General features: G+C 45.4%; 1 protein-coding gene across 1 annotated transcript; it reads left to right on the top strand.

Annotated features, from left to right (window-relative positions):
- The first annotated feature begins 98 nt into the window (after positions 1 to 98).
- Coq2 (coenzyme Q2, polyprenyltransferase) lies at positions 99 to 19,302 on the top strand. The gene is made up of 7 exons (XM_031336983.1): positions 99 to 368; positions 4,690 to 4,856; positions 9,606 to 9,727; positions 11,663 to 11,748; positions 13,273 to 13,406; positions 15,562 to 15,750; positions 18,546 to 19,302. Exons 1-7 carry the CDS (start codon positions 116 to 118, stop codon positions 18,717 to 18,719), a joined length of 1,125 nt encoding a protein of 374 aa, XP_031192843.1. The 5' UTR covers positions 99 to 115; the 3' UTR covers positions 18,720 to 19,302.
- The last annotated feature ends 413 nt before the right edge of the window (positions 19,303 to 19,715 follow it).

Raw genomic sequence — 19,715 nt, 5'->3', positions numbered from 1 at the left:
ACATACAGAATAAACCAAGGGACCGCCTGCATCCACCTAACACGATACCACTGCGCATGCCTGCTCGCGGCCAGTCGCCCAGATGACGTCACCGACCGGCGTCCAGCCTAGCGCCATGCTGCGCTTGGGAGGCGCGGGGCTATCCCGGGGCCTGCGGGCCGTACCGTCCGCGTGGCTGCGAGGTCCGCGCGGACTCCCGCTGGCCTTGGCGCGCACCTCTGGGGCTTCGGGCCCGCGGGACTGGCGAGCCCCGGCCCCCGGGACGCAGCGCGGGCGAGCTCTCAGCCTGTCGGCCGCGGCCGTAGTGAACGCGGCGCCCCGCCCGCTGCAGCCCTACCTCCGCCTCATGCGCCTGGACAAGCCCATCGGTGAGTGGGGCGGGCTGGGCTGCGCGCTCGTCTGTTGGCGAGCATGTCCGCGGCTGCACGCTCAGGTCCTGCAACCGAGAGCCCACGAACTGCGGCTCCCTGCCGGCGCGATGCACCCATTGGGCCAGTCACCTCGGTTCTCGGTCAAGACCTTAGTCAGGGACACGCAGATTTTCCCACGCTCTGACCCCGGAGTCCCAGAGGCGGACATTGATAAACATGTATTCCCAGACCATTCCACAAACTCCAGACCATTCCTAGACCATTCAGATGGGGTCAGACGCTCCTTTGCTTTCTCGAAGCTTTTGATTGTTGATTTGCAGTTTTGAAGCATTTCTGCATTCATTAGTTTTCGATTCTGCCTCCAATTATGTAAGGCCGAAGGGGCATGTGAGTAAGACTATTAAAATTAAGGCTCCTCGTCAGCGCAAGACCGGAAGGACCCCAGTAGTGTTGATACTGGGCTTTTTTCCCCCTCGTCACCAGTTACAAATTAGAGTATCGTGCGTCCGGATTGCCCGTCAACGTAAACTCACAATCCTCTCTATGACCTTTTTCTCTTTTTCATCAAAGTACTCACGTACTATTGACACCTGTGATACAATATAAGCACCGCCTGCACGGAAGGCTTCTGTCTAGTTCGTAAAAGGATGCCCGGAGTAGTAGATGAATTCACCCGGCCTTAGTGACAGAAAGAGCTAGGAAAACTACCAGCTTTGAAAGAATTTGTTTCTCCTTGGAAAAGACAGTTGATGACCTAGGAAAGTATGGAAAACAAGTATCAGAGGTATAGATCATGCACAGGATAAAAGAACTTACTGTGGGTCTCCAGTGCTCGAAAAACTGAAGAAACAATACTCCAGAGGAAATGCTGTATTACAGAGGAATAGAGAGACCTTGGAGAAATAGTTTCAAAATCCAAGAGTAGCCAAATATGGTGGCTCTCATCTATAGTCTAACGTCCAAGAAGCTGAGGGGCTGGGGTGGGAGGACTGATTCAATCTGCAGGCCAGTCTGGGTTATATATTCCAAAATAAAAAAACAAACAAACAGACTTCGTGCTGAAACATTAAGAATAGGAGCCTGACCTACAACCGTGGAAAGATGTAGGAAATAGTGGGAGACAAGATTGGACAGAGAAAGAGGGAAACAACTGAATTCTAGCTAACTTAAATGTCGATATGTACAGTTTCAGTGTATGGAAGTACATCAAAATGCCAAAATCATTATGCCTTTACCAAGCCAAGACCCCCAACAGGGCCCCGTTTGGGTTTGGTGTTTGTTTTCAGACAGGGTCCCATATGTGTCTTTGGCCAGCCTTGAACTCCTGCCTCCATTTCCCAGTTGCTAGGACTGTAGGCACTCACCTCCATGCCTGGCTGGACCTGTTTTATTTTGTATGAGACAAGGGCTTGGTTTGTACTGCAGGTTGGCCACAGACTCTGGGACTTGCTTCAGCGCCCAGGTGACAAGGAGGTAGGTTGGCAGCAGCCAGGTGTCACTGTTGATATTCTAGATGTGAATGCTCCCTGTGTGGAATTTAAGCACCAGAGCACAGCAATGAGAGATTAGAGTATAGATGCCTATTAAATGAAAGGCGAGCCTGCCATCATTATTCGGGTGTTGTGTAATTCAGGGTTTCCACAAGCAGTTTATAATCTTGTTCTTTGATTCTGGGTGACAAAGCTACAAGAGAGACTTGCAGGCATGCAGGACAGATCAACAGCTGCCATTGTTTTTGTTTTCACAATTAAACATCATTCATCTAGTGGTTGTACATCCTGCCACATAACAGGACTCTATAAAGTGGTTGTGAGCCATGTTCTGAGCCAGACCTTGTGGATTTGAACCTTCAGCTCCATCCAGTGGAGGAACTGGTTAAATTATTTCATGTCTCTGCACCTTCATTTCTTTCTCTATAAAAGGAATGTCCTAATGTTGACTTTATGAAGTTAGCATTAACATTCATGTACACATGGTAAATACTTTGACCATAGTGCCTGAACATCAGGTCTCCAGAGGCATTAGTCACCATCACGTCAAAAGTGGAGATTAGAGAAGCTTACCTTTGTAGTTATTTGTGTTGAGTACCTTAAGATACTAGCCTGCATGTTTTGATTCTAATTAAGACAATTACAGGGTAAAATTCATTCAGTGAATGGTTTTGGACCATGTGGCAGATGTGGAATTGATGGTAGAGTTCCTGGTTTAATATACGTGTGTGTGTGTGTGTGTGTGTGTGTGTGTGTGTGTGTGAATATATACATGTATATGTATGTATATGTCTTGTAAGACAGTGATACAGTTAATGTTTTGCTGTACTGCTGTTATATCTAATTTCTTTCATAGAGCAGTATTAGTCGTTGTGTTTTAGAAGGCAGTAACAAAGCTTTCTTGTTGTTCCTCAGTACTAGGAGTGGGACTCAAAGGGCCTTCCATATGCTAGTCACGTGACTTACCACCAGGCTACATCACTGGTCAGTCAACTGATGTAATTTCAGGGAGCTTCAGCAGGTGGCACTCTTTCCATCAGGTTGGCAGTGTGTTTCCTTCTTCAAGGCAGTTACGTGTTGTCTTAAGGGAAATATGTCATTAGAGAATCATAAGCTTAGTCTACAGGCATTTAGCCCTGCCCATCCCATTCGGAATATGACTATTTTATTTCTTCTTCCAGAGACTCTTTCCATTTTTATAATAAACATGTCTGTCTACAACCTGTTTGGCTTTTCTCACTACCTCTGCACCTTTCTTCACAGAATAACTGTAAGGAATGAAAGTGTCACAGGGAAGACAGAAAGGAATGCCCCGGCAATCAGTGGGGACAGAAGTAGGGTTTTCTTGGGGTTGGGACTTGGGTATGAGAAGGAATTTTTGACTTAAGGTTCTGCCAGACTGCTGGTTTAGAATTCTATCTTAACACTGTGGCTTTGGGCAAACTGTGCCTCCATCTGTCAGTCTCTGCATTCCTTACCTTTCTCTTGCTGTGATAAAGCACCATGACCCAGGCTGGGCTCCCAGTTCCAGAGGGGTAGGAGTCTATCATGGCAGGGAGCCTGGAAGCCAGTCACAGCCAGAGCAGAAGCTGTGAGTTCACATCGTGAGCCACAGACAGTACACCCACAATGGCAACATCTTACTCCCAAAGCCTCCCTCCAGAGACTCACGCTCTCTCAGGTTACGCCTCTGAAGCTCCCAGACAGCACCATTGGGGCCACTTGTCCAAACACCAGAGTCAGCCTATAGGGACATCCTCCTCAGACAGCCTGTAAGGACATCCTCCTCAGATCATCCAGCTGAAGTTAGTGTGATAGGAAGAACTCTTGCCTTTCTGTCTACTGTAAGAACCCTCAGTGTTTCCTGGAGGCTCCTGACACAGAACTGCTGTGTACCTGGAATTCATAAACACATAGTCCATGCTTTGAGCAGTGTCTTCCTATAACAGGGGCTCAAGAAATATTAATATTATTACTTCAGGAGTTAGAGAAAACCATGTCTGTAGTCATCTATGTTATATATGTTAACATAGGCTGATCAATCCTTTCCAGTTGTGGACTCATGTATAGCTCCATGGTAGAGTGCCTGTAGCTCATGTAAGCCCCAAGTCCTGTTTTCACAACTGTCCTCCGTAATACTGTCATCTCATTAACTCAGTGAGGTAGGTGTTCATTTTCCCTGTTTTCAGATGAAATTGAGACTTCTGCCTTCAGCCTCTTTAGTGTCGAGTATCTGCCCCTCCCAAGTGCTGGTCTGCCGGCTCCTGTCAGTAAGTGAGCACATACATAGTTGTAATACAGACTTGTAGCCCAGGAAACACTGGGTACCATGTAGCCTAGGGCTGTTCAGTGGAGACTTCAGTCCTGGCTGCACCAGGCAGATGTTCCACAGCCCCTGTCACTTTGCTTATGCACTTTGGGTGTGGTGATTGTGCTGGGTAGTGAGGGTTTTGGGGGAGGATGGCAAGGGTGAGCTGGTCATTTTTGTCAACTTGACACAAGCTAGAGTCATCTGGAAAGAGGCCACCTAATTAAGAAAATGCCTCCAACTATGTCTGAGGTGTTTTTCTTAATGATGTGGGGGCACCGAGCCTACTGGGGACAGTGCCACCCTGGTCAGATGGTCCTGGGTGGTAGAGAAAACCAGTTAAGTGAGGCAAGTTCCTGCCTTGATGGACTGATGGGGATGAACACACCAAAGGAACCCTTCTTCCCCATGCTGTGGGGGCTGTCACAGCAGCAGACGGCAAGATGGTGACTAAGCAGATGGAGCACTTACCTGACCTAAATTGTTCCTTTGTTTTATGTGTGGCTTTGGTTTTGTTTAGGAACCTGGCTGCTGTATTTGCCATGCACTTGGAGCATTGGTCTGGCTGCTGACCCAGGCTGTTTTCCAGACTGGTACATGCTATCACTTTTTGGCACTGGAGCTATTCTGATGCGTGGAGCAGGCTGTACTATTAATGACATGTGGGACCGTGACTTCGATAAAAAGGTAGTTTCACCCTGGGAAGGAACAGAGAGGCCTCTCTCATTTTTTCAGAACACCTGATGACATCACACGAATACCACTGAAATGCACCGTGGAAGGCGGCCAGTTGAGTAGCCACTGGTGAGAAGTGCCTCTCACTTTCCTTTCAGCAGAAGAGTGACCACAGGGCAAGCTGTGTGCTGGAGTTTTACAAGTAATTTAAAATGTGGGAGACAAGGGTGAAGAAGTTAAAGGTAGGAACTGCAGTTAGAAACTGACCTGAACCTTTTCATATCTAAGAGAAATGTCATCCTTCCTTCAATCAGATCTTAGTGAAGTGAACCTCGGCCACAGGCACATCAGCATTGGCTCCACCACAGCCCCCACCCTCAGTTTACTCTCCAGCTCCAGTACCCAAGCAGCAGTGGTCAAAAACTACTACGTGGAAAGTTCCAGAGCTTCAGTGTATACGCTTTAAATTATGCACCATCCCAGTGTTACCACAGAGCTCTTCTTCTGAGGCAGTCTTACAGGGGTCCTGTTTTATCCTCAATTTTATATTTAGTCTCTTCTGTGCCACAAAAGTATAAGCAACTGTATTAAACAGTCCCCTCCCTGCCTCCTTTCCCTCCTCTTCCCCCCTTCTTTCTCTGTCATGTGTGTCTGTTTGTGTGTGTGTGTGTGTGTGTGTGTGTGTGTGTGTCTGGAAGCAGGATGGAATGGAAGGTGCCAGAAGCCATGTGATTAAGCACCTCCGTGCTATGCAGACATCGGAGCTGTTTGATTGGCCAGCAAATGCAAAGTTGATTTGCATGTTCCCATTTCCTGGGTAATTTTCGTTCTGCATTCCGTATGAATGAGGCTTCAGATTCATGTTTAAAGTAGTTCAGTGTTCCTTTTTTAAAAGCTCAATATAAGGCCTACAGAAGATGAAAAGGGGAGCTATAAATTAGCACATCTGTAAATAACAGCATGCTTATTTATAGAAATGGGAATTGGAGGTTAAATATTTGAAAAGGATTTTGTTCTCAGTTACCTTCAAAACCAATCTTAGATTTGAGATTGGAAAGTACGGAATTTGAGGAAGAAATGAAACTTTATATGTGAGTTGCTTTATCTGACTTAAAGACCATGTCAGAGTCTCACTTTACTGCGTTAGCACTGCTCAGACATCTGACTTCTGCCCCTAAGATGGACTGGACATGCTCGCCTTTATTCTTCTCGCCGAGTACAGCCAGAACTCCAGCTATCACATAGAAAACAACACAAGAGACAGTAGAAGCGAAGATGGCAGAGCCTCAGGAGCCCCCAAAAGCATGGGGAATTTTTTGGATTCTTCGTTGCCTCACATATCTCAGTCTTGGAACTACAGAGGCCAGCAACCTGGGGACACAAATGGACACAGACCACAGCCAAGCACTGACAGACACCTACTCCAGGAGCCATAGAGGCCAAGGAGCAAGAGTGAGCTAATTCCACCTGGAAATAATTAGACAGTATCCACAGCTCCTTCCCCTTGCCGAAGAGTTGTCAAAACCCCAACTAAAACAAGGTTAAAATGAGACCAGAGGGGCTGGAAAGATGATTCAGTGATTAAGAGTACTGGCTGTTCATTCAGAGGACCTGGGTTCAGGTCTCTGTGCCCACATGATAGCTCACAACCATCTGTAACTCCAGTTCTAGAGGATATGACACCCTCTCCAGGGTCCTCTAAGCACCAGGCACAGAGGTGATGAACAGACATAAGCATAACGCCAATACAAGTAGAGTAACAACGAAAGAGATAGGCTCCTAGACACCCAAGACATTTGGATTTCAGGTATACTGAAAAATGCCTAAAGAAATAAAGCTGAGGGCCTGGGGAGATGGCTCAGCGGGTAAGAGCACTGACTACTCTTCCGAAGGTCCTGAGTTCGGATCCCAGCAACCACATGGTGGCTCACAACCACCGTAATGAGATCTGACGCCCTCTTCTGGTGCGTCTGAAAACAGTTAACAGTGAATTACACTGGAGAGAGCAGGGCCGGAGCGAGCAGGGCTGGCAGAGGTCCTGAGATCAATTCCCAGCAGCCACACACATGATAGCTCACGACTGTCTATACAGCTACAGTGTACTCATACACATAAAATAAATAAAAATAAATCTTTTTTTAAAAAAAGAAAGAAATACAGCCAAATGTCTGAAACTTGGCAAAAGGCATAAATACATTTTCATGAAAGTGAGTGCCTAATAACATGGTTAAGCAAACCCATGAGATGTGTCATCATCAGACATTGAAGAACGTCTGAAACTCTTAAATGCATTGGAAGACAAACACTGAAGTATAATTCATAAAAAGAAGTATAGCTACATTGGATTTCACAAGAATCAATTTATATATCAGAGGCCCTTTTAAAAGTATTAAAGATGTGCACTAGCAAATATTTTGAAACCATATACCTACCAGGATACCAGTATAAAAACACTCTCCGAACCAAACGATGAAATCTGATTAACATGTACGTACAGCTATCTCAGCAGAGATGCGTAGATCGCAGGCAACATAAACATGTTCTTCAGAACATCGTTCGTTTTGACTCTGCAGACTTGAACTGCAGTAAGATATTACACACACACTGGGGGACTGCAGTGAGGAACAGTGCCAGGGCTCAGTAGCCACAGGCAGAATCCGTGCTGCTGATGGGAAGGGGTCAGGGACTCACCAGATGTCAGGCGGGAGCCTGGCTTGTTGGTTTACTCTAGGTGCACACCTACCATCCAGGTTATGGGGTACACTCCTAGGCGTTCATCCATAGGAATAAAAACTGTTCACGTGACATTTTCCATATGAATGTAATGGCTTTGCTTGTAGTAGCTCCAAACTGGAACAATCCAGCTATCCTTTACTGTCTGAGTAAATAATCCCTGATGCACTTATACTATGGAAAACTTCAACAGCAACAACAAACAAGCAATCCCTGCAACAATATGAAATTTCAGAGGATTATGTCAAGAGAAAAAACCTGGAAGGATTACAAGCCATGTACTTCTGCATAGACAGTCGCTAGGTGTTAGGAGTGGTAGGGAGCAGGGGGAGTGATCAGTTCCCGAGGAAAACAGAGATCCTTGGAGGAAGAGTTTATAGATCTTGCTGTATTGATGTAAAATTGTGGTTGCATATAGGATGTCATCAGTGGAAGGTTTGATAAGAGCATATGGGGTTTCCATATTCTTAAATGTAGTTATCACAGAGAACAGGCTTCATTAAATAATCAAGCCATCCAGGCATAGTGGCACATCCCTTTAATCCCAGCACTGCAGAGGCAGATGCAGGTGGATCTCTTGAGTTCGAGGCCAGCCTGGTCTTTAGAGTGAGTTCCAGGACAGTCAGGGTTACACAGAGAAACCCTGTCTTTACAGGAGAGGGAGGAGTGCGGGGAGGGGAGGATGGGAAAGCCAGCCAACCTTTTCCATTTTCTCCAAGAGTCTGGATTAAAGGGTAAGGTAAAGATACCAGGCTAATTGTAACCCTTGTTTCAGTCTCCTGTAGGCAATGTTACCCCATCAGTAATGTGGTTATGGCTCAGGAACTGCTTAATGCACTGACTAGTAAATAGCTTGCTTGTATCAACTGACGAGTGCCTTGCTGTTGGGGCGTATTGAGTTTGTATGTCTGTTGACACTGGGCTAACAATTTACCATCAGATGAGAAGCATTGACTCCAGTGTGAGACTTCCCCAGATCCCAAGTTCTAATTTCCAATAACACTGAAGTTTTCTTACTATAATCTTGTGGTTGAATTTGGTATAATCACAGCACATTTCATTGGTGTGTTTAACAGCACTGTCCCCACTCCCCCAGCAAATTTACCATTAACATCTCAGCATAGTCAGCCTAACATCACACCCATTCAGTAGTGTGGCAGAACACTCCCGTGTGCCACATCGGCTCATCTCTTCGCTGACTTCTGGCTTAGTGCTTCCCCTTCTCGGAGCAGGACATTGGTTTTACTCAGTATCTGCTGCAGTTCCCTCCCTCCAGAGGAAGCCTGTGCATGGGAGCTGGCGTGCACTTGCTGAGCGGAGTGGCTGTGTATTTAGATTGGGAAGATGCTGTTAGTTTAGAGGTGAGGGTGGGAATAGTGTCACAGCACTTAGCCCTTCACAGCCACTTTAAGCCATTTAAATACGCAGTGCTAGTTCTGTTTGTTTGTTTGTTTGTTTTTCGACTGGAACTCACTCTGTAGACCAGGCTGGTCGCAAACTCAGAAATACACCTGCCTCTGCCTCCCAAGTGCTGGGATTAAAGGTGTGTGCCACCACTAATGGCACTTCAAATGTTGATTTCACTCTGTTCATATTTGTGCCTAAGTGCCTGCCTTGGCCCATCATTTTAACATGGTTTTGTCTGTGTGTAAGTCTGTACCAGAAGAGGGCAGCGGATCCCTTTTATATTACAGATGGTGCGAGCCACCTTGTGGTTGCTGGGAGTTAAACTCAGGACCTCTGAAAACGCAGCCAGTGCTCTTAACCACTGAGCCATCTCTCCAGCCCTCACTTTAATTTTGAAATAAGGTTTATTTGTATGTGTGAAGGAAACACCACCCATGAGAGGAAGTCAGAGTAAACCTGGAGGAGGCCTTTCTCTCCTGTTGTGTGGGTTCTAAGTCATCAGGAGTGGAGGCAAGTGCCAGCCCTGAACTGTCTCAGTAGCCCATGGAGCATCTGTTAATTTCTGTTTAATGAACAATTGAATTTCTATGTGAATTAAGGTGTCTGTTTTCCTGTATTGAGGTTACGAGGACAGCAAGTCGCCCAATTGCTGCTGGAGACATTTCAACCTTCCAGTCCTTCGTCTTCCTTGGGGGACAGCTGACCTTGGCCCTGGGCGTTCTCCTGTGTTTGAACTACTACAGGTACATCAGATGTGGTTTCACGGTGGTGTGTAAAATATCTCCTCTAGCATGTAAAATGTGGGGATAAAGTGGGATTCTCTTTATTACATATCTGCTTATTGACCCCTGTGAAGGACCTGGGAGTCAGCAGGGTGCAGGATCTCAGCCTGCTGTCAGATCTGCTCCAGGGCACTGCAGCCAAGAGCAGCCTCACTTTGAAGTATTGTAGAGTTTGCTCTAGGTGCTCCTCATAGGACACAGAGCACATCCCTGGGGTCTCAAGTGTGTGTGCAACCATATGTGTACGTACACTCACACAGCCTAGTACTGCTGTATACCTGGGAGCAGAAGTGGTTAGGCTCAGTTAGCAAAAGTGGAACTGTGTCTTTCCCAGAGCCCGTAACCAGTCAAAATAGCAGAAGAGAAAAATATGAGGACCCATTCTTGGAGATCGTAAATAGACACAACATCAGAAGGCTGTTTTCAGAGTGCTTCTTGAGTAAGGAGCGGGGCAGAGCAGAGAGCACCTACAAAAGTATTGCACTGTAGAGTAGGCCTGGTCATGCCAGGCCCCAGCAGCTTCAATAGCATGAAAGCCTGTGTCAGATGAACTTTGAGGAACCTCAGAACATCTTATGTTTCTGTGGCGATTTTATTTATTCATTTATTTATTTATTTATTTATTTATTTATTTATTTATGGTTTTTCGAGTTTCTCTGTGCAGCCTTTCTGTGGCGATTTTATTTATTCATTTATTTATTTATTTATTTATTTATTTATTTATTTATTTATTTATGGTTTTTCGAGTTTCTCTGTGTAGCCCTGGCTGTCCTGGAACTCATTCTGTAGATCAGGCTGGCCTCGAACTTAGAAATCCGCCTGTCTTTGCTTCCCAAGTACTGGGATTAAAGGAGTGTGCCACCACCACCTGGCTATTTTATCTTGCTTTTTTTGTTTGTTTTATAGATGTTTTGTGTTTTCAAGACAGAGTCTCACCTATGTAGCTCTGGCTGTTCTGGAACTCATTCTGTAGTCTAGGCTGGCCTCAGACTCACAGAGATCCTCCTGCCTCAACCTCCCCACTGCTAGGATTAAAGGTGTGTGTGCCTATCTGCTGTTTTCTCTTTCCTGAGAATGCCTGCTGTATATGCAGGGAACCTCTGCAGTCTGATGAACTCAGTCAGACACGTGGAGAGCTACGGGCATGACTCACTTGGCGAAGTCTTTGCCACATAAGTATGCTTAATCCTTAGTCCCCTGTAAAGTCAGGGATGGGGTGTGTTTGGAACCCAGCACTGGGGAGGCAGAGGCAGGCAGATCTCTGGGGCTTGCTGGCCAGCCAGCCTCTCCTGGTTGACAAGCCCAGGTTCCGATGAGTCCTTTGTCTCAGAAAGCAAGATACCACTTCTTAGGGTCACATCTCATCTCTCATGCACAGGCACACACGTACACACACATGCATACACACATGTACACACACACTTTGGTTTCTTGCATACATTGGAATTTGCAAACAGTTTGGGGGCTGCTAACAGTACCGGGTGGGCTCTGGAGCCAGGTTGCTGTAAGATTTGAGTCTCCCTATCCTATGGATGAGCTGGTTGACACTTGGCTCCTTCATTGCTTTGTGCTTCAGTTTCCACTCTGCAAAAGGGAAGGAGATTAAAACTGCCTGTTGCCTAGTGAAGATCATAGAATAAATTAACAGAGTTGAAGCACTTACAGTAGTACCTAGTTCACAAAAGTACTGTGTATGTTAGCTTTTGTTTTTAGTTGTTTTTGTGGCATATAAAGTACTTTTGTAATCATTTCCTATAGTAGAAAAGTCAAACTCTAGGGAACATTTTTCACAAAAATATTACTAAACAAAAATACCTTGCAATTATTGTCACTAGTGACTTGAAACTATTTACTGATTTCTGAATGACACACTAACCCTGTAGTTTCTGTTTCCAGCATAGCAATGGGAGCAGCGTCCTTGCTTCTTGTCGTCACCTACCCACTAATGAAAAGAATCACATTTTGGCCTCAGTTGGCCTTGGGTAAGTGCCTTCACACTGCCTGCCATGTTTTTATATCCTGTACAGGGTGTGTGTGTGTGTGTGTGTGTGTGTGTGTGTGTGTGTACATGAATGTCAGGTTAACCATTAAGTTTTATGAAGAACAAGTTTTCATACTCTAAAGGAGTTCAATTAGTTATTCTCATTGGCTAAGAAATCTTACATATTAAGATTATCAGGATTATTATTTTTTTCCAGAGTGCCTTTTAAAACTCTATATGAAAGGTGGTTGATGAGAATATCCTATGGAATTCAGAAGTGAGGGAGGAAGCACCTGAGAAGCAAAGGTGGACAGACAGCTTCAAGAGCTCCCACTCTGACACTTTAACACAATATGTCTGTAGTCTCTCTGCCTCCATTAGTAGACTGGTCGTGGCTCAAAAGCATCCTCCACATGCACCCCAGCACCGGCATTACTCAGAAGTGCTCGAGACAGAAATGTTTCTCATGGAAGGAAAGGATACTTCTGTATCCCTCCTGTTGCTAGGACATTCCAAATTGCTCCTAGGCTGATTCAAATTCTGTGAGCCATTTATCTAGTAAATAAAAGAATCAAAAGACATTTCCTGAAATAAATGAGGACTTGACTTGTGGGGTAGTGTGATGGAATATTTATCTCCTCATTGGATATTGATCCGCTCTCTCTCCGTCTCCCTCTCCCTCTCCTCTCTCTCTTTCTCACTCTCTCTCTCTTTCATTTTTTTTAAATGTAGAAAGTAGTGTTCTGGTTGATTTGGGAATCTTTTGGTAAAGGGAGTACAGGCATTTCCTCTCTTCAGGCTAACATACTAAAGCTGGTATAGTTTCTCCTAACAGTTATTGAACCCCTACTAGTACTTCGTGCCAGGAACTGCACCAGGTAGGTACTCAGAAGATAAACGAACTAAAACACAGTCATCATTTTTATGGACTAGAGGACAGCAGTCAGGCAGGCCATAGAAGTACGTTGTGACAAACACAAATGTGGTGGGACCACAAAGGAGAGGAAGGGTATTCTGAAGGGGAACAGACAGTGTAAAAAAGGGAAAGGGTTTCTGCAGAGTGGCCTGAGACACTGTGTCTCAGGGGCTGAGAGATCTGAAGGCCGAGTATCCACTAGAGAACTGAGCATGCAGCCTGGACTTAGGGAGTGATCAGCCTTGCAGATAAGATGTAGCGGCTGCCAGCGTGTGGGGCTTACAGAGCACAAAGAGGCTGTGCTTGTGAGTGAGGAGTGAGTAGAATGGCTGTACTCTTGTCCCATAACTGGCAAGTCAAGTTATTAAATGGTATTATCCTTTTATTAGCTACCCTATTTTAATTATTAGTTAAACTTCCTGTGCCTAGTCTGTTACTTTGTAAAATGAATCAAATAAATACCAACACAAGAAAAGATTCTGTGAAGGGCAGAGCAGTGGAGCAGGCTTGACTATAGTGAGCCTGTGACCTATGCTGAGCCCCCCGCCCTATGTTCCTGTGCAGAGCTGACATGCACTCTTTTTCCCTCTTCTCCTGTCACGATTATAGGGTTGACTTTTAATTGGGGTGCATTACTCGGATGGTCTGCTGTCAAGGGCTCCTGTGATCCAGCTGTATGCCTGCCTCTTTATTTTTCTGGAGTTATGTGGACACTGATATATGATACTATTTATGCCCACCAGGTAAAGAAATGATATTTTTCCTAACTTTAGCTTAGCTGCTGCTGTTTTCTAAGAACCCTGTTTGCTTACTTTGGTCTTAGTGGTTTTTTGTTTTTGGGTTTTTTTTGAGACAGCATTTCATGGTACCCAGGCTGGCCTTGAAGTTACTGAGGCCAAGGATGACCTCAGGCTCCTAGCTTTCTAGCCTCTGCCCCCTAAGATATAGGATTACATGCACAGAGACTTTAAAATAAGAACCAGATTAAAACGAACGTTGTTATTTTCCTAAAAGGAAGATCACTCACAGTTCCCTAGTCCAGCAGGCTTTCTGTTCCTGTTTCTGTTTGTTTACTCAATGGTTCAGCTGATTGCTCACAAGCATTTAACTAGCACTTAGTATGTTCCTGGCACCATTTTAATGCTGATAGCTCTCTAACAGACTGCACCGAAGGAATATTTTAAGTTAAATGAGTAAATTCCCCATGGTTCCATGGGTAGTAGGGAGCAGAGCTGAAATTCAGGCCCAGACGGTCTCCATGTTCTGTACTTTTTGTTGCTCCGCCTTTCTGTCTTTGTCTCTAATCACCATATTAGGCAGGGTGGAAATAAGCATTTCCTTTTTGTAGTTAGTTTAGTTTTTAGTGTCTGAGATAGGGTCTCATGTCACAGGAGACTGTCCTTGAACTCCTGTCCTTCCGTCACAGCCTCAGATTCAGGGTCCTAAGCATAATCACTCCCCATGTTTTAATCCATTCTTTGTCATTGTTACTTGAAGTATGACAAATAGTTCCTTGACTTGGAATGGGATCACTGTTTTAAATATAATGATATATCTATTCTGGAAAACCAAGCTCTTCCTGAGTTTTGACAATTTAAAAAATACTCTCCTCATTAAAACTTCAAAATATTGTTCTTGGGCATCTGGAGAGATGACTCCACAATTGAGAGCACTTACCGCTCTCCTCAAGGGCCAGGGTTTGGCTCCCAGCACTCACCTGGGGGAGCACAGGTGCTTGTCACTTCAGCTCTTGGGTCCCCATGGCAGACATGTGGACACTCGCTGCCACACAAATTAGAGTCAGTGTTGCTGTAAAGAAGCACACATCCTCCAGACTCTTAGCACTTCCTGCGAGCTTCGTTTGGGATGCTTCATTTCTGCTTTTCTTGGTTCGTGACCGTTTATGTTTATCCTTTTGCCAGCTTAGGAGCAGTTGACAAATGCTGTCTTTATCTAGTGAGTGTGAAGTGATGCTGTATCAAACACATTGTGTGAAATGATTAGCAATGCCCCCAACACAGTTAGTTAGCCACTTGTGTGTCTAGTGGAGATATATTTTTGAACTTAAAAAAAAGATGATTTATTATTTATTGTGAGTATGTGTGGGCAAGCATGCGTATTCCCTCAGAGACAGAGAGAGAGCAACAGAGCCATCAGTACCCAGTTCTGGACAGGAAGGGATCTGCTGGGCTGAGTGGGTAGTAGTGGGTGTGCTGTGCAGTGAGTTTTTTATGCATCTGTGATACAGGCTGGAGGGAAACAAAATGGAGAACTCTAGGAGAATGGAGCTCAGCCAAGAATAAGACATGAAACTGGGTGTGGTGGTGCACACCTTTAGATGCCAATACCCAGCAAGCAGAGGCAGGCGGCACTCTGTGTGCCAAGGCCAGCCTGGTCTACATAGCAGTTCCAAGGAACATGGAGAGACTGTCTCAAAAATAAGATAAACTTTGTTAATTATAATAATATGATAGTAATTATAGTAATTGTATAAAGAGGTAAACAGTTAATTTTAGTCCTAACGTAAAAGTCTAACCCCAAATCATGATCGGGTCGTAAGTAGCAGAGCAGTGCACGGAGAGGGAGCCCACTGGTTGTTCAGTGTGAGGAAGTGATGTGCTCCGTAAGTAGCAGAGCAGTGCAGAGAGGGAGCCCTCTGGTTGTTCCATGTGAGGAAGTGATGTGCTCCGTAGAGCACATCTGTCCTGCATCTCTCGGTTTCATAGCTTGTGGTGTGTCTCCATGGTCTTTAAAACATTGTGCTCTTTGGTTGGAAAGCAGTGTTGGTTGTATGACCTTGTATATATATTTAAAATGGCTAAGTTGACTACTTAAGAAATGTGATCTTCGTACTGCTGAATTAAATATCGAAACACGTTTTTCTGTTCCTGGTATTAGGACAAGAAAGACGATGCTCTGATTGGCCTGAAGTCCACAGCACTGCTGTTCAAGGAGAACACCAGGCAGTGGCTCAGTGGCTTTGGGGTTGCCATGGTGGGAGCGCTGAGCCTGGCGGGAGCCAACAGTGGTCAGACCGTCCCCTACTATGCTGCTGTGGCTGCGGTGGGAGCCCACCTGGCTCACCAGGTTGGACCTTTTCCTTATTCTCCCTCCGTTTTCCCTAGTATAAATTATGGAAATTATTAAAACAAAATAGTCACTGCTCACTAGGCAAGAAACTTCTTAAAACAACAGCTTGGTTTGTGTGCTTTGAATTGCTCCTCCCTCCACATCAACTTGTCATATCAGAAAGTTAGTATTGCCGGGTGTGGTGGCCTTTGATCCCAGTATTCGGGAGGCAGAAGTAGGCACATCTCTGTGAGTCCAAGACCAGCCGGGTCTACAGAGTGAATTCCAGGACAGCTGGGGCTACACAGAGAACCCTGTCTCAAAAAACAGACAACTAAATAAGCAAACAAACAAAATTAACCTTGTTAATGCAGAGAAAAAGAACATAAGCATATGTGGAGATTTTTTCCTCTTCTTTGATTTTTGTGAAATTACTTCTGATATGTCTGGGAAATCTTTAGCTCTAGAGGTTATAGATTGAATTTATTAGTCCTGAATTTATTAGTCCAAAAACAATCTGATAAACCTATAGTAAGAAGAAGAAGAGAAGGAAGAGGAGGAGGAGGAGGAAGAGGAAGAAGGTGGCCAGACATATGAAGGTGCTTGCCACCAAGTCTGATGGCCTGAGTTTGTTCCCCAGGACCTTCGTGATAGGAGAAAACCAGCTCCCTTGCTTTGGCCTCTGACCCTGCAAGTGCACTGTGATGCACATGAGTGTCACTGGTGTGGGAACCACTGGCAGCCAGAGAAAACCGATTCCAAGGCTACAATTCCGGTGTCTCAGGAAGCTAAGCCAGGAGGGTCATGAGTTCAAAGTCAGCCATGGCATCTTAATAAAACTTGGTCTCAAAAGGAAAACAAAACGGTGAGTGTTAGGGAGTTAGGGAGCTTGCCTAGCACAGGCTCGGCCCTAGGTTCAAGTCCCAGCACCCAAACAGCAACAGAACCATCAGCAAATGCTATGTGTGTCCAAGTTCTGCCTAGAAAACAAAACTGTACTCTGGATGTTTACCCAGCACCACACGCCCAGGCTTATAGGGAAACCTGCATAGAGCACCTGTAAAACAGTCAACCAAGTCTAAGTTCAGCCGGCTCGGTGGCTGCAGGTTTCTCAGCAGGGCTGTAAGCGCTCTTTGACCAGAGTAAAGAGGTCTTCACAGCCTGTGCTTAGATAGTGTGTTTACAGCTCACTGGGCACCGTGTGCTTCAGAGTAGGCGAGACTGGAAGGAAGCTAGTCAGGTACACAGCACGCATGCTCCATGGCCTCACACAAGCACTAGAATTCTTCAGGGTTTCGCCATTTTTCTCTTGAGACAGACTCAACCCCTTGCTGAGAGCTGAGAACTTAGCTCTACAAGGCCCATATTCTGGTCTAAATAGAAGTATACATTAAAGTATCAGGTGGCAAAGGGGGGGACATGCAGAAGCGTCTGTAAGTATTATAAAATGGATGTGGCCCAAGAGATGTTATAAATGGCATCTGTGGTCCTCAGGACACTATTTTAATTTTCCTTTTTGTTAATGATAGCCTCTCAGTGTAGCCCTGGCCACCCTGCTATGTAAAAGGAAATCCTGATTTTGAGTCTGCTAACATCTTAATAGAAAAGAGAGAGTTCATGCGAATCGGGCATGTGGCATACTGTGCTCATATCCTGGCGCCAGCGATGCTGAGGCAAGAGGATCCAGAATTCAGGACCAGCCTCAGCTACACAGTGAGACCCTGTCCACAAAGGAAGGGAAGAAGGAAAGGAAGTTAAATGTGGCTGCTTGGGTTTATCTGCAGGGCTGGTGTGGGGGAAAAGAACATGTCTGACCTGGGTGGCTGGACCTAGGTCTGGGTTTCCGGATCCCCTGTGAGCACAGGAGGGAATTAGAAGTACATGGGCAGAACATCTATGGTTGTCATAGTAACCTGAGAGGGTCTCCCTCATTTAGTGAGCGAGAGCCAGGAATGTGCAGGGTCTTTCTCAGTTGAGAGACTGCTGCAGAAAATAAGGCTGAAACCCAAGGATGTTAGCTGCAGGGGCCACCATGAGTTCACGTGTGGAAGGAAGGTCTTTCCAAGGGCAAGTGGAGGCCCTTTCCTGAAGTCCTTAAGCCTAGAAGGCTTTGATTTTAAACTTTTTAAGAAGTTTTCTGGCTGGTGAGATGGTTCAGCGGGTAAGAACACCGACCACTCTCCCAAAGGTCCTGAGTTCAAATCTCAGCAACCACATGGTGGCTCACAACCACCCGTAATGAGGTCTGACACCCTCTTCGGGAGTGTCTGAAGACAGCTACAGTGTACATATAATAAATAAATCTTAAAAAAAAAAGTTTTCGATACACACACGTACATAAGATATGTCTTAGGGATGGGACCCAAATTGAAACATGAACTTCACGTGGGTCATGTCTGTCTTAGTCATGTAGCCTGAAGGTGCTTATGTACAGTCATTTCAGAGTTACCTGAATCCTGATTGATTTGTCACAGAAGCCACATGCAGTGGCCAGCCTCTGTGTCTGTTTTGGACGTTGGAATATTTCATAGTTTTTGACTAGAGAAGTCCAGCCTGTGGTTAGAACCAGGCAGAACAGTGAATTATTGCCTTGGACATTCTCACAGCTTGGGCTCTTAGGGCAAAGCTTGACTGATTCCCCATTAAGAAATGTTTGCATTTTTCTGCATTAGAAGATAGTTAAGATATAGTAAGTAAGGACTTACTGTAGCTTAAGTTCTGTAACTAAAAGCTAAGCTGTTTCCCCTGAGGAGACGTCTGTGCTGTCTCCAGTGCAGGATGCATCCTAATGTAGCTCCGTGCTCTTCCTTCAGATTTACACTGTAGATATCCACAGAGCCGAGGACTGCTGGGACAAGTTCACCTCCAACCGCACAGTAGGAATGCTCCTGTTCTTAGGGATTGTCCTTGGAAATCTGTGCAAAGAAAAGACAGAAGAAGCCAAAGAAGCCGAAGCTGTTGGAGTAGAAAGTAGGCAAGCAAGTTGAGTTTAGTCCCTCAGGAAGCCGAGGCAGGAAAACCGCGAGGTCAAGGCGTCGAGCAACATAGTAGAACCCTGTCTCAAAGAAGCAAACCAGCTAGAGTTGTAGCTCACGGGAAGAGTATGTGGCCACTGTGCAATATGCCCAGAGCTCTGGGTTCTTTCCTAGCAAATAAACTCTCAGGGCTTGAGACCGCATTGTTAGATTTGGATGAGCAATCTGTTAGAGAAGTAAGAAACACTTGGGAAGCGTGTGTGGACATTACTGCAGCTGCTTTCAGCCGCCTCCCTGCCAAGCGCCTGTCCCAGGGACCTGAGCTTGGGGAGAGCCCCGTGTTTGCGTTGTGTAGCCTCTGTCCTTGTTCCTTCTCATCCGAAGTTTCAGGAACTTCAGAAAACAGCTTGTGTGACTCATCTAATGGTTTTTATGTTTTATTTTATCTCTCACTAAGAATCTCCTGTGAGAAGTTGAGGCACATTATTCTTTATTGTGATCTTTACTCACTGCCAAAGCTGTATTTCAAGAAGCCACTCTGATTCTAAATGTTTTAGAAGGATGTAAGCAAATAAAGTTGTTATTTATATTCATATATGTGACTCTTCATTACAGCCCTGACAAAAATTTTGATGGGTGTTTATTTCTTCTTTACCTTGGCCAGTCCTGATCTGTGGGATGGTAACATATGATATAAATGAACTCCTTCCTCCAGGCTACCCTTTCATCGTGTGTCTGTCGAAGCAGCCAGAAAATTTAAGTGAGGTCAAGTCACTCCCCAGCCCACACTCCAGGGTCCCCTGCCCTGCTGGCCAGCCAGCCTCGGACCTGATCTCATCTCTTACCCTTCAGACTCGCACTGCCCACCTCACTGTCCCACACCGAGCACACACTGTACCCAGGGCCTTTGCGCTTGCTATTCATTGGCCAGGGTGAAAATTCTCACAGCAGGCCTTCACATATCATTCTCTCAAAGAAGCTTTCAAAGAAGCTTTGAATTTTCAGCAA

This window comes from Mastomys coucha, unplaced genomic scaffold, assembly GCF_008632895.1.
Source record: "Mastomys coucha isolate ucsf_1 unplaced genomic scaffold, UCSF_Mcou_1 pScaffold22, whole genome shotgun sequence".
Classification (NCBI taxonomy): domain Eukaryota; kingdom Metazoa; phylum Chordata; class Mammalia; order Rodentia; family Muridae; genus Mastomys; species Mastomys coucha.
The sequence above is the reverse complement of the archived record's forward strand: the minus strand, read 5'-3'. Positions and strand labels throughout refer to the sequence as shown.

What these genes read in the sequence shown, in the direction of transcription:
- Coq2 (XM_031336983.1), top strand. Translation starts at nt 116, where the DNA reads ATGCTGCGCTTGGGAGGCGCGGGGCTATCCCGGGGCCTGCGGGCCGTA. An exon ending in GCGCCTGGACAAGCCCATCG is followed by an intron (nt 369 to 4,689) that starts GTGAGTGGGGCG and finishes GGTTTTGTTTAG; the next exon opens with GAACCTGGCTGCTGTATTTG. An exon ending in CTGTGTTTGAACTACTACAG is followed by an intron (nt 9,728 to 11,662) that starts GTACATCAGATG and finishes TTCTGTTTCCAG; the next exon opens with CATAGCAATGGGAGCAGCGT.